Source organism: Staurois parvus, unplaced genomic scaffold, assembly GCF_062004578.1.
Source record: "Staurois parvus isolate SC_StPar_1 unplaced genomic scaffold, SC_StPar_1.0 ptg000137l, whole genome shotgun sequence".
In the NCBI taxonomy this organism is placed as follows: domain Eukaryota; kingdom Metazoa; phylum Chordata; class Amphibia; order Anura; family Ranidae; genus Staurois; species Staurois parvus.
The window spans coordinates 4231330-4245358 of record NW_028317933.1 but is presented as its reverse complement, the minus strand read 5'-3'; the positions used below and the strand labels follow the sequence as shown (position 1 = coordinate 4245358).

The window sequence follows — 14029 nt, the reverse complement described above, 5'->3', positions numbered from 1 at the left end:
TCTTTTTTTTTTTTGTAGATGGCTTCTAGATTCAAAACAAATGTGTCAAGCCCTGAGTTAGAGTACTGATGGGATTGGCAAGCTCCTGCATACCAAAGCATTTGGGGGAGGAGGGGGAGTTCTTTTTAGCTCTGCAATGCCGGATGTTCAAGACTTCATGTGAAAATGATCACTATCTCAGAGAACCTGTTGAGCAAGTTCTCAGGACTCAACGCTGATGCAGTGTGGATTTCCCTGTTCTAGACAAAATTGCAGTCTTATAAGAAATGAACTATGGTTGCAAAATTAATGGTATCTCTTTGGTTCAGATAGACGCTCAAGTCTGGTCATTGGTTGCCTATTGGTCACCGGAGTGCAGCTTGTTCCTGTACTTGGCCTAGTCCTGCTTGGTTGCAGGTGACCGCAACGGTTGTTGTTGAGGCTGGTGCTATGTTCTCTGTAGAGAATAAGTCCTCAATCCTGCCAGAGTTTGTAGGGCTCAACAAGCAGTAGGACAAAACTCTTCTTAGTCTCTGGATCCTATGTGAAATAGGGACACTACTGCTTATAGATCAACCAGCATATGGGGAAATGTTTCAGGAGTCCAAAAATGATTTAGAATTTAAATGTAATCTACTGTATTGTTCCAACCATTTATCTATACAGGTGACCGGATCCCTTTAAGGCTAGATTCACACAGCTGCGGTCTTTGAAAAGCAATCTGTGGTGGTAGAGCAGGCATTACGCCCGATTGACTTTATTTTTTTTTAGCCATTGCGCCACAACATTGAGTTACAGTCCAGTCCTATTGACCAAGTTAAATTTGCTGCAGCCACATTGCATGTGTATGATACACCCTGGCTGCCTTGTTAGGCTTACAGTGCGTGGTCAAGAGGTGGCAAATACGTGGCCGAACCACCTATTTTTACTATCTGTGTGAACGAGGCCTGGTCATGGACATTAGGCAGTGGTCATGACCGTCTGAAAAACTTAACATGCTTTTTGGTTTAAGCTGGAGTAGGGAATACTTGGAATCCACAAAAAGGTTTTACTGCACTTGGTGTCCGCACCCTTCCTGTCCTGGTGACACCCTGTCAAAGCTTGCCACATAGGCTGTCACTAGGGCTTCGCAATAGGGGGACAGGAGCATTGACTTGAAGTTGGCTTCCTTCTGAACTGTTGTTGACCTAATTCAAACAGGTTTTGCATTTCCATAGACTTTGTATAGGAATGCAAAACCCAACTGGCACAAACAATAACCCTGAACCTGACCCGTTCTAACTCTTCTCCATTTCCCAATCATTTCTTGGTGTCCCCTCAATTACTGTTCTGATGACTATAGTATACATGGTGTCATGAAATTCCCCAATGTGGCCATTCACAGCAACATAAAGCTGACTGAGGCTCAAGGAACCACTAGCAACCTCTGGGGGAACCCTAGGTTTTCATGGGACCTAGGTTGAGAAGGGCTGTATTTTATTTATTTATTTTAGCCATTGCGCCACAACATTGGGTTACGGTCCGGTCCCATTGACCAAGTTAAATTTGCCGCAGCCACATTGCATTTGTACGATACACTCTAGCTACCTTGTTAGGCTTACATTGGGTGGTCAACAGGTGGTAAATACGTGGTCGAACCACCTATTTTTATGATCTATGTGAACGAGGCCTAAAGTAGTCATGGTCATTAGGCAGTGGTCACAACCGTCTGAAAACTGAACATGCTTTTTGGTTTAAGCTGGAGTAGGGAATACTTGGAACCCCCAAAAAGGTTTTTTCTGCACTTGGTGTCCCTTCACTTCCTGTCCTGGTGACACCCTGTCAAAGCTTGCCACATAGGCTGTTACTAGGACGTCACAATAGGGAGACACAGGAGCATTGACTTGAAGTTGGCCTCCTTCTGAACTATTGACCTAATTCAAGCTGGTTTTGCATTTCCATAGACTTTGTATAGGAATGCAAAACCCAACTGGCACAAACAATGACCCTGAACCTGACCCATTCTAACTTCTCCATTTCCCAATCATTTCTTGGTGTCCCCTCAATTACTGTTCTGCTGACTCTATAGTACACATGGTGTCCTGAAATTCCACAATGCGGCCATTGACAGCAACATAAAGCTGACTGAGGCTCAAGGAACCGCTAGCAACCTCTGGGGGGGGGAACCCTAGGTTTTCACGGGACCTAGGTTGAGAAGGGCTGTTTTATTAAAAACCATTGAATTTTGGCGTTTGTAATAGTTCATCACCCTTTTACCTCTTGTCTTTGCAGCATGTGAGCATAATAGTTGTATTGGTAAATGTATGACAGTGACTTTATCTAAATCCGCCTTTTGTAGGATACCACGCCTTGGACTGACAGACCTTTTCCATTGTGCTTTTGTTAGCGTCCATCTCTCTGTTCAGCATGACAGTGACTATGAGTCATTCTGAGAAAATGTGCAGTGGGGTAGAGGATTGCCGAGAGTAGTTGACTGTCACAAAGCCAAGCAGCCATTCACATATTCAGGCCAGAAAAGCGTCTGAAAGGCCCGTGACAACTGTACAGTTTTGTAAGAAATCCCCGTGCTCCAGCTTTGCCAAGTTTTTTACATCCATTTGAATTTGGCATAAACCAAGGCCTAAAAAGGGAATTTACCCAAAGATTATCCCTAATCCCTGTTCTGCCTCTAAAGGGTTACATTGGAACTTCAAACAAAACTTTTTTTGTTTTTGTGAAAGAATGGGGAAGGTTACATCATTTAGGTATATTGCTGTTTGATATCTTTTTACTTCCTATCTCCGTGATCATGGCCTTTGGAATTGGAAATGTGGGGAGATCTCCATAATTGCTTTAACACTTTCTAGTAAAATCTAGTATTAGTAAAGTTTTTAGTACACACAATCAGAAAATCATACGAAAAATACCGTTTTCGAAGCGATCGTATGATAATCTGACCATTCGTTCACAGCTTTTATTATTATTATTTGAAGGGACAAGCACGGAAATTTCTCGTACAATACCAATATCAGATTTTTCATTTAATCCGTTAGGTTTTCGTCCAAAAAGACAGTACAAATACATGACATCACTATCAAATTTTCTTTGTCGTACAAGAATTTTACTGTGTCTTCATTGAAAATATCGACAATAACTTTTGCCAACTGTTTTGCTGTGCAAACTTTTGTCGGTTAACTGAACATACAACTGGATTATACAGCTTTTTGTTGTTTTGTGAAATATCTGTTCAAGCTTTTGTTAACCCAACTGACGGTTAGAAACAAATATATATTCAGTTAACCAACAAAATGTCGACACAACATATATCTAGTTAGCCACCTTAAGAACCAGTTGGCCAACTAGATATACAGTGCCTTGAAAAAGTATTCATACCCCTTGAAATTTTCCACATTTTGTTATGTTACAATCAAAAACATAAATGTATTTTATTGGGATTTTATGTGATAGACCAACACAAAGTGGCACATAATTGTGAAGTAGAAGGAAAATGATAAATGGTTTTCAACATTTTTTACAAATATCTGAAAAATGTGGTGTACGTTTGTATTCAGCCCCCTTTATCATGATACCCCTAACTAAAATCTAGTGGAACCAATTGCCTTCAGAAATCACCTAATTAGTAAATAGAGTCCATCTGTGTATAATTTAATCTCAGTATAAATACAGCTGTTCTGTGAAGCCCTCAGAGGTTTGTTAGAGAACATTAATGAACAAACAGCATCATGAAGGAACACACCAGACAGGTCAGGGATAAAGTTGTGGAGAAGTTTAAAGCAGGGTTAGGTTAAAAAAAAAAATATCCCAAGCTTTGAACATCTCATGGAGCACTGTTCAATCAATCATCCGAAAATGGAAAGAGTATGGCACAACTGCAAACCTACCAAGACATGGCCATCCACCTAAACTGACAGGCTGGGCATGGAGATTAATCATGCAACTTTTTGTTGGCTAACTAGACATATTTTAACTGACATAACGGCAGTGTCCGTTAATCACAGGGAAGTGAGGTACCATCAAAAGGGAAGTGAGGTACCATTAAAATAAACGTATCAGTAAGCAGCAGTTTGCTTTGACAAGTTTTCTTATGTCAGTAGTTTATTTACAAGTATTTATGGCACTGGGACTTGTCCCTGCCATGCTGTTATCGGTTAGTAATGCCACTAGTTCATGGAAGGGATTTGGAGAAGTCCATATGGGTTCCTCTTAGTGTGAGGGACTGTTCCTCCGTTAGTGTGAATAGGGGGCACTCCTGAGGCCATTCTGATCCTAGTAAAGTTTGGTGCACCTCGTTCTTTGTGAACAACTAGGGCAGACTTATCAACCTTTCCAACACAGAAACCCTTGAAATAACTTTCCCGCCTTGGAGAACTGCTGATAAAAATTACAATATCTACAACTTATGATACATTATTGTGATGGTCAGGAAGGGGGAGAATGCTCCTTACATTTGTGGTCATTGGGAAAAATTACCCCCTTTATAGATGGCTAAAAAGATCAATAGTGTCTGTAGGAACATATCTGAACGGCAATAATTGCTTGTTGCTCAAGGAACCCCTAGCAACCTCTGGAGGAACACTAGGCTTCCAAGGAACCTTGGATGAGAAACCTTGATTTAGGGTCACGAGTTAATCAGACAAACAATTCATTATCCAGTAAACTATCAAGCAATGCAACACACACAGTATTGTTCTGCATGTTGCGATTAACTGAAAATCTAGATTGAAAATATGATCTCTCTGTTATAATTTTATACAGCACAGTGGCTAAATGTCTAGCACTTTCCCCTGGCAGTACTAGGGTTGTCGGTTCAAATCCCAACCACGGCACCTCCTGCCTGGAGTTTGCATGTTCTCCCTGTGCCTGTGTTGGTTTCCTCCCGGGTTCTCCAGTTTCCTCCCACACTCGAAAGACCTGCTGGTAGGTTAATTGGCTCCTGTCTAAATTTGGCCCTAGTATGCAGGGGCGGACTGACAATTCATGGGGCCCCCGTGTCCTTGCCCAAACTCAAAAAAGCCTATGAAAAAGGTACCAGGGGCATCTCATGGGACCCCCTACTGACCCCGGGCCCTCGGGCAGTGCCCGAGTTTCTAAATGGTCAGTCCGCCCCTGCTAGTATGTGTATGTAGGAATGTAAGTTAGGGACCTTAGATTGTATGTACGCCCCTCGAGGGTTAGGGACTGATGTGAATGTACTATGTAAAGCTCTGCGTAATTGATGGCGCTATATAATTACCTGTAATAAATGCAGTGTATTAAAAATGCTCACTTAATCAATCTGGATTACAATTGGTTCTGCCAACACACTCAGATTTGTTCTGATGAATAGTGATCAACACAATTCTGCCACAGACAATCATTTCACTAAATTAATCGAATGGAGGGGCAATGGTTTACCTTTTTATTTGCTTGTGTTAATTTCCTTGAGCGATCGATTCTATGATCACATCGGTATGTGTGTGACCAGCTTCACATGGGGCCATGCAACTCTCAATAAAAACCTGACTCTGCACCCCTCTACCCAAAACTAAAATTTAGAAAAAAAAAAATATTGTATGTAGTTGAGCGCTGGCTCTTTTGGCTTCAATTTTGCTTTAATTGTGGCAACTACGGCAGTGAGTCATGATATTCATAAGAATAAAGGCATTTTAATATTAATGTGGGGTGTGTGATGCTGATGATTGGATTAATTCATGGGAACACAAGTGAAGAAGTGTAGTGTTTTTGCTTCTGTATCCTGATCTAACCTCTGCTAATGCATCCGTTGATTCTTATATCAGATATTAATATTGGACATTTAGGAGAGCCAACACAAAACTTCTTCTTTTTAGATGGCATTTCATTGACTGCTTAACATAATTTGTCACTTGTGGGCATATTTTTTTTTTTTTCGAAGATCCTGTTTTTGAAGGTAAAGGTTTACCACTGCTAAATGATAGGGAAATCCTGCTATGATTTATACCTGCAACATAAAGCATTTTGTAATTTACCCTCTCACAAAAAACCCTGTTTTCCTTGCCATTCATTCGACATAAAAAATGACCAACTTGTTGCTTGAAACAATATCCCCCCCCCTTTTTTTTTTTTTTAACTTTGTTACTTGCCTTCTTGTGTACACTCATCAGCCACTTTATTAGGTACACCTGTTCAATTGCTAACACAAATTGCTAATGAGCCAATCACATGTCAGCAACTCAATGCCTTTAGGAATGTAGATGTGGTGAGAACAAGTTTTCTGAAGTTCAAACCGAGCATCAGAATAGGGAAGAAAGGGGATTTAAGTGACTTTGAACAGGGCATGGTTGTTTGGTGCCAGACAAGCTTGTTTGAGTATTTCAAAAACTGCTGATCTACTGGGATTTTCACACACAACCATCTCTAGGGTTTACAGAGAATGGTCAAAAAAAGAGAAAATATCCAGTGAGCGGCAGTTGTGTGGACAAAAATGCCTTGTTAATGCCATCAGAGGAGAATGCGCAGACTGGTTGCTGCGACATTCAGATGGTAGAGTCATAATTTGGTGTAAACATGAAATCATGGATCCATCCTGCCTTGTATCGACGGTTCAGGCTGGTGGCGGTGGTATAATGGTGTGGGGGATATTTTCTTGGCTCTAGCAAGGTGTACCTAATAAAGTGGCCAGTGAGTGTGTATGATCCAATGGATAGGACTGAACACTGCAACTCCCGCAAAGACTACCAAGCCTCTCCCCTCAAAAGAAATTCATTTTATTGAGTAGTAAAATAAATTCAGTGCATACATAATTAGTGAGAAGATGTGAAAACTCTGCCCTAACGCATAAAATCATTTAAAATTTCTCAGAAAAATTTAGAGATCGCACCACAATATCAACAATTTATCAGCTGGCTGGATATTATACATGGATGTTTAACATTTTTGGACATTAAACCAGGGTGGGTTTGATTTAAATCAAACTGATTTAAATCACTAGTCAGTAAGGCTTGATTTAAATCCTAGTTTTCTACATAAAGACTAATTCTTGCTGGTATAACTTTAATATACAAGTAGATGAAGATTTTTAGAATAACAACTTTTCATATTAGTTTTTTTATTCCCCAGTTTAATAGGTTAATCATTCATATTTGGACAACTTTTCTGTTGTACTTAGGAAGGAGAAAAATAATCATTCCCTTAATAATAACAATTTAAATAGATTTATTCAACTGAAACAATAACATTCCAGCATATGTGATTTGCTTAAACATCCATGTTTGTTAACTAATTTGGCTAAACAAAATATATATATTTTAAGAAACTTAGACTGTCAGCCCCTTCCTCCTCACACTTAGTTTCACTTTCTTCTTGTGCAGATCTATTCCACTCCAAACAATCAGAAAAATATTGTTTCTATTCTATTCACTGAACTTCTTGAAACTTAGCAGTGAAGGGGTTGATTCTGTATTCATAGGTTTGTAGAAGTTAGGATGAAGGTCTTTTTCTTAACTCTGTTCATGTTATAACATTTTTGCTGTGAAGAAGAGGCATGTGATCTCCGCTGAGTCAAATTCAGTTTTGAGAACTGCAAAAGTAAACCAAACATCTGTGATAATATCTTGTAGGCAGAGAAACTGCCCAATAATCGTACAAAAACCTCTGGAAGAGCATGACATTGTGAATGGATTCATGGAATTTATTTACCAAAAAATTAAACACATACAGCCTTATTCTACATAATTAAAAAAATAATCTTTATTTCATGATGGAATAACCTTTGGATGGTAATATATTTTCCTCAAAAAGCATTTTATTAAAAAAAAAATCCGATTTAAATAAAAAAAATCTGATTTTTTTTTTTTTTTTTTTATCATTGATTTTTATCCACCCTGCATTAAACCAATTATGGATAATGGAAAAAAAATGCCTAAGATAGATGGAACCCCTAAATAGGATGACTTGTTCAGAAGGTCGAATTTTATGCTGAAACCAGTTAACTGCCTAAGGATTAACGATCATATACACTAAAGAAATTTGACCAATACCCACTAATAATTTGTAAAATATTAAACCAAAGTGAAAAAAAATGGTGAACTCCTGGAGGGAAACCCATTATCTATCCGATAGGTGAAAAGCATCATAAGGCAAGGAGACTATCTGTAAGAAGCTCCATGCATTGACTAACACATGCAACTTTCTCCTATCATAACATGCACTATTATTATTATTATTATTATTATAGTGTTTATATAGCACCAAAAGGTTTGCTCAGCGCTGTACATTAAAGTGGGGGGACAGTACATGAGACAATACACTAACAATACAATACACGAGGGGTTCGAGGGCCCTGCTCTTACGAGCTTACAATCTAGGAAAAAATTGTGTAAGGAAGCTGCTGGTGGCCAATACAATGTCACAAACAAGATCATAGGAGCAAGTACAGGGGTAAAGTGGGTGTCTATGTACCATGCACTGGTCATCCACATCTCTGCCATGGGGGCTATTCTTCTTACTGTACCTGTCTGCTCTGAATGTCCTACATTATTGGATAAGCGGTACTAAAGCATTTAGGGGACCCAGTTGCTCTTGCAATTACTGCAAACCATTATTTCTGAACCCATTTAGGCCTTTGCGTAAATAATAGCTTACAAGTAGAACAAACTTGATCATTCTCTAAATTCCAGCTATGATATACAGCAGCCTGTAATGTTTTCTGCCTTTAACAGATGGCCCATTGTGTGACCAAAATTCAGCTGTCCATCTCATGCGCAGATCTGTTGGACAAAGATATTGGATCGAAATCTGACCCCTTGTGTGTTGTACTACAGAGCATTGGTGATGGAAAGTGGTCAGAGGTAATTCAATTTATTAATATACTGCATGTACATTTTCTAGTGTTACTTGAATTTGATTCCCTTGGTGCATGTTAAATTACCTGCATCTCTAATTTTTCATTGTAGCTGGCAAGAACGGAGAAGGTGAAGAACTGCCAGAGCCCTGAGTTCTCCACAAAGCCAGTCGTAGATTATTACTTTGAGAAGGTTCAGAGTATCAAGTTTGGAGTCTACGACATTGACAACAAATCTGTGGATCTAAACGATGATGATTATCTTGGGGGATATGAGTGCACCCTAGGCCAGGTATTACAAATGCTCCATGAATATTATACATACAATTCCAGCACCAGAAAAACACAATCAGCAATCGATAACCTTGGCAACAAGAATATAACACATAAAAATACATCCAAGCCTGTCTGATTATAATAAAACAAACAAAATTTATTTCTGGGAAAAAAATGGACCTTTTGTCCAGATCCCCAATACTTTTAGTTGTTATTTGCCAATGGTGCCACCACACAATGTCTCTCTCTGTAGTGCAAGATGGTCAGGCTAATTCAAGGTTTGAGAGAATTTGGGAAAATAGAGAAATACGTGTGAAGGCAGCTGACAGTTCTTTAAAGATTGTGGTTACTTGAGTTTTAGTTTCTTAGGAATCTACAGCACCCTTTTTGTAGTCAAACGGGCTTTCCAAAATCCTTTTCAAACTGGTTTTTGAATGGGGTTGACCTTCATTATAACCCCCCATTGGTACCATTACTGTGTTCTAAATAGAGAAACCTGCAATGTTTGCATCCCTTTAGGTGGTCATAGGTCCTAATGCATTATTGTACCAAGGTACATTATTGTACTCCTATTATACTCCTATAGCAAGACTCTTGGATTTTGATCTTTGTGAAAAAGCAGTGGGCAATCACACAAGCAGAAAAATAAGTTTTCTGGTGGCGTTCTGTACACTAACAGTGAAAGAAAGCTTTTGGGGTGCCCTATTATAGGGAAGCAGCATTTGAAGGTTTTGACAATTCGAGTAAATTGCAGCATTTGGAGATTTAAATTGAAATGCAATTAAATAAAAAAAAATTATAAAAAGGACTTTTGTAGCAAATTTTGCTTATAATAATGCCTTTTTTTGCCTCTAGATTGTGTCCAATCGTAAGCTGAAAGGGACCTTGGAACTAAAGAAAGGAAAACCTGCAGGAAAAGGAACAATTACTGTGAGTTACTAGGTTGCGAGATGTTTAAAAGCAAAATTCTGAAATGGTGTAAAGAAAATGTTAACGGCTTACGATTTGTGTACACTTTCAAATGTCTTGTGTTCATACTTTTGACAATAATTACATATTTTCATTTTATACCCTACCCATGTTCCTCTGAACCCACCACACTTCTAAATCTGGTTGGCGAACACCAGGTAAAGCATTAAAGACATAGCGTGGCAAATCTTCAGCTAATCTGTCATGAATTTTAGGCTAGGCTCCAAGGGGAATAACAATTGTTATACAATCATGCTGTCACAAGTAACATTTTGATGTTTTAGAACAAAGGGCAAAGGGTAGAGAGAGGAGGTTTTTTAAAGGACAACTTAAAAAATAATAAAAATCACCTAACAGACACTCCACTGCTTTGTGTGACCTGTATTCTGGGGCTGTGTGGATAGGGATGACCCTCAGCTGATCCTAGAATTACTGACTGGGGGTGCGCACAATCTTGGTTTGACTTGGGCTGTCCATTATGGTATACATGCCTGGGATAACTCCCGTCAATCTGGCCTCACTTTGTGAACAAGGTCCTTTATTTGTTCCAGGACTGGTCATACTAGAGCCTCTTTACACAATGTTGTGTGGTTCAGTGAAGGAAATGCTAATGGTAGGGTTTTTGCCAAAGATTGGTCCACATCTTCAGCCCCCAAAATCTTCATATTTATTGTAAAATTTGATGAGCAGCTTCGGTGTCCACCAGCAAGAAACAAGGGGTTTCCAGGCCAAAGCTTTCTTGACAAAGGTTAAGATCATCATGTCAGAGCATTCAAGGGGTCCTAGGGCACCCATGAAGCTAACAAAAGGTACATAACAGTGTGTCTATTTATTCCAGTTGTTATTAAATCCACTTGGGGCCCTTTCACATGGGCAGACCACTTTAGCACATCCGCTTGCTCAGCAGGGGATCTCTCCACTGATTCCCACTGAGCAAGCAGATGACAGGTCTGCTGCAGAGCGGACACAGAACAGCTCACTCTCCTCAATGGGCGGTCAGATGAAAATGGACCAGACTCTGATGTAGTACGGATTATTTGTTCACTAACGCTGCACTTTTTACATCACATACATTCAAGAGGTTATAGGGTTTCCTTGTAGTGTATCAGCTGCTTAGATTTTTATCATCTTAGCGCTCGCTGAATCATCTTGATATTCAGATGAAAATGGACCGCTTATCCATTTCCATCCTACCTGATCCAAAGGATGGAATGAGAATTGGATCCCCATCCATCAATTTTTTGCAGATCGGATTGGATCTCGGCGGGTGTAAACGGATACATGTCCATTTACACCCCCCACTCCATAGAGGAGAAGGGAAGTTCTGTTCGGGTCTGCCTGAAAAACGGACAGGCGGATCTCATTGGAATGTCTATGTGAAAGAGCCTACAAGTGATTTAGCTCTCAACTCTGTTTCTAACCAGCTTAGAGTTTTGTTGTCCCTGCCCACTTTGGGGTTCCAATGCTGAGGTACAAACCTGATGATTTTATCCCAGATTGTGAGGTCTCTTAAAAGACATAAGAGGTGGAGGTTTAACTCTCAAGCAGTGACTATAAATGAAGGTTTGGGCTGGACTGCATCAAATTCAAGCAACGTATAGTGTACCAATTTATTGTTCAGGCTAGGCATGTCAAACATTATGGGGTTTATTTACTAAAGCTGGAGAGTCCAAAATCAGACTCCCTTCTGCATAGAAACCAATCAGCTTCCAGGTTTCATTGCCAAAGCTTCATTGAACAAGCTGAGGTTAGAAGCTGATTGGTTTCTATGCAGAAGGGAGTCTGATTTGGGACTCTCCAGCTTTAGTAAATAAACCCCTATGGGTCACATGCAGTATTCTCCTGTCTTCTCTGTGGCCCTCCGTGGCATTACTAACAGATTCATCCAAGTTATATGGTAAAGTGTGATTTGAAAAAATGTGAGAGCATTGATACTTTTTTGAAATGTAGAAGTTTTGTGTTTAAAATGCTTGACTTTTTTCTTCAAAACAGATTGCTGCAGAGGAGATTAAAGACACTCGAGTTGTAAATCTAGAAGTGGAAGCTAGGAACCTTGACAAAAAGGTATTGCAATAATGCTGACTATCAACATAATCTTGCTTGAAGAATTAGTACGTCCAAAAGCAATTTTTCAGGTATAAGGTCTGTTATCTCCCAGCATCTCCCAAAAGCTGAAAACTCACCTTTTAGGTATCCTGTACACTGCAGCTGATAAACTGAAGGAGTTCAGGAGCTGTTCAGTGTTTTTTTCAGCAGCCCCTGAACTCTCCCTAATGTTTACCTATGTGTCCATGTCCACGTCTTCGTTTTCAGTCATTTACAGGCAGTTGAGTTTACAGTTGTTTTTTTGAACGCACCAAACTTGCGTTCAGGAGTAGATTTAACCAACATTTCAAATGCTTGTAAACGCGGTTAACAGTGTTTATAAGCGTTTGCGTTTAGAAGCGTTTTTTTACTGTTCCATATCCAGATGCTGTCCAGAGCCTTTTTTCATCAGAAATGCATGTAAAGCCTTTTCCAAGTATTCAAATGGACCCGGTACACCAGCGCAGTCAGTTCCAGGTTTTGCGTGAAGGAACAAATGGTAGAACGTGCTGCATTCTGCTCATGATGGGATCCATAGTGAATACAACCAGAAAAGACAGCTAATCTCAACACATACTGCTCTCTCTGCTTCTGCCCTCTCTATTCCTCTCAAAATGTCTGAAATAGTTAATTTTTTACTATTTTTCAGTGCATTCTGGGCATTTGGGAGGGTCTCCTGAGGTTATCTTTTAAAAACACTTCTAAAAGCATACCTAGATAAACGTGTTATGCAAACACGGCTAAACCGACGTTTTTTAACCTACGTTTTCCAGCAGTCAGTTTCCATCATTCAGAAGAGTTTTCCAAATGCCCCGTGTGCATGCGCTCTTAGGTGGACTGGCCCCTTAAAAGAGAAGTCCTACTTATCGTGTGTCTCAGGAGTGCACTCACTTCTGCACTCCTGTGACCCAGAATCAGCCAACAGTGGGCTAAAGCTGGCTGACGTCACCGAACTGCTCCAGTCTCTGGATGTATCTCAACAATAATGTCGGGATCCACCCAGATGCCTGCCCAAAAGCTGCGTCGGCCTCCCAGCACAGTGCTGAGACCCTGAACCAGCTGCTCCCACCCCCTGCCCATCCCCGCATTCCAGTAAGAGCTGGAGGGGCGGAGCAGAGAGCCAGTGACTGAAAGTTCACTGATGGCTCCATGTAAAAATGGAAGATGTGAAATTTCAACACACTATTTCAAATTTATATACCTAATGGATGTATTGATGGAGGGATGGAAAGATGGGTAATATCACAGAATACAGTGCTTTGATACAGAATTTATTATTATTATTATTATACAGTATTTATAAAGCGCCAATAGTTCGCTCAGCGCTGTACATTACAAAGGGGGACAGAACATGTGACAGAACAATACCAATACAATGCAAAACATGAGGGGATCGAGGGCCCTGCTCTTTGGAGCTTACAATCTAGGAGAATACATTTTCTAGAATCTAGTTATCAATATTGGGTAAAGTTACTGGCTGTAATCTAAGAATACTACAAACTACCTAAATTGTAACAATTAAAAGCCAAGGAAATGCTACCCTCTGAACCTCATTGTCAGTGTAGCATAGACCTCATTTACTTGGGTAATCACTGTTTATATCCTGTTATGTATAGCTATTTCTCTATGTAATTTCCTTCTTTAATTTTTATTTGCAGGATTTCCTTGGTAAATCCGATCCATTCCTGGAGTTGTACAGGCAAGGCGATGATGGATCCTGGCAACTAGCACACAGGACAGAGGTAGACTATCACCTACACATTAGATCGTTATCCCTTAAAAGGGTTACACAGTGACCTCTTGCATTTAAAGAAAAAAATAGTTTAAAATGCATCTAAACCCACAATCAAAAATGTAATCTATTGCAGTTTACCAGCCCTTAGCATTGTACACCTGATGAGAACATCAGACAAAAAACCC

The 14029-nt window shown here is 39.8% G+C and overlaps 1 protein-coding gene across 2 annotated transcripts in view; it reads left to right on the top strand.

Annotated features, from left to right (window-relative positions):
* Nucleotides 1–14029, top strand: part of CPNE1 (copine 1) — a 57620-nt gene that overhangs the window by 14152 nt on the left and 29439 nt on the right. For both annotated transcript variants that reach the window (XM_089673265.1, XM_089673266.1), the window contains exons 2-6: nt 8658–8786; nt 8892–9071; nt 9911–9985; nt 12017–12088; nt 13768–13851. In XM_089673265.1, the coding sequence (XP_089529391.1) occupies nt 8658–8786; nt 8892–9071; nt 9911–9985; nt 12017–12088; nt 13768–13851 (540 nt within the window). The remainder of the gene's footprint in view (nt 1–8657; nt 8787–8891; nt 9072–9910; nt 9986–12016; nt 12089–13767; nt 13852–14029) is intronic.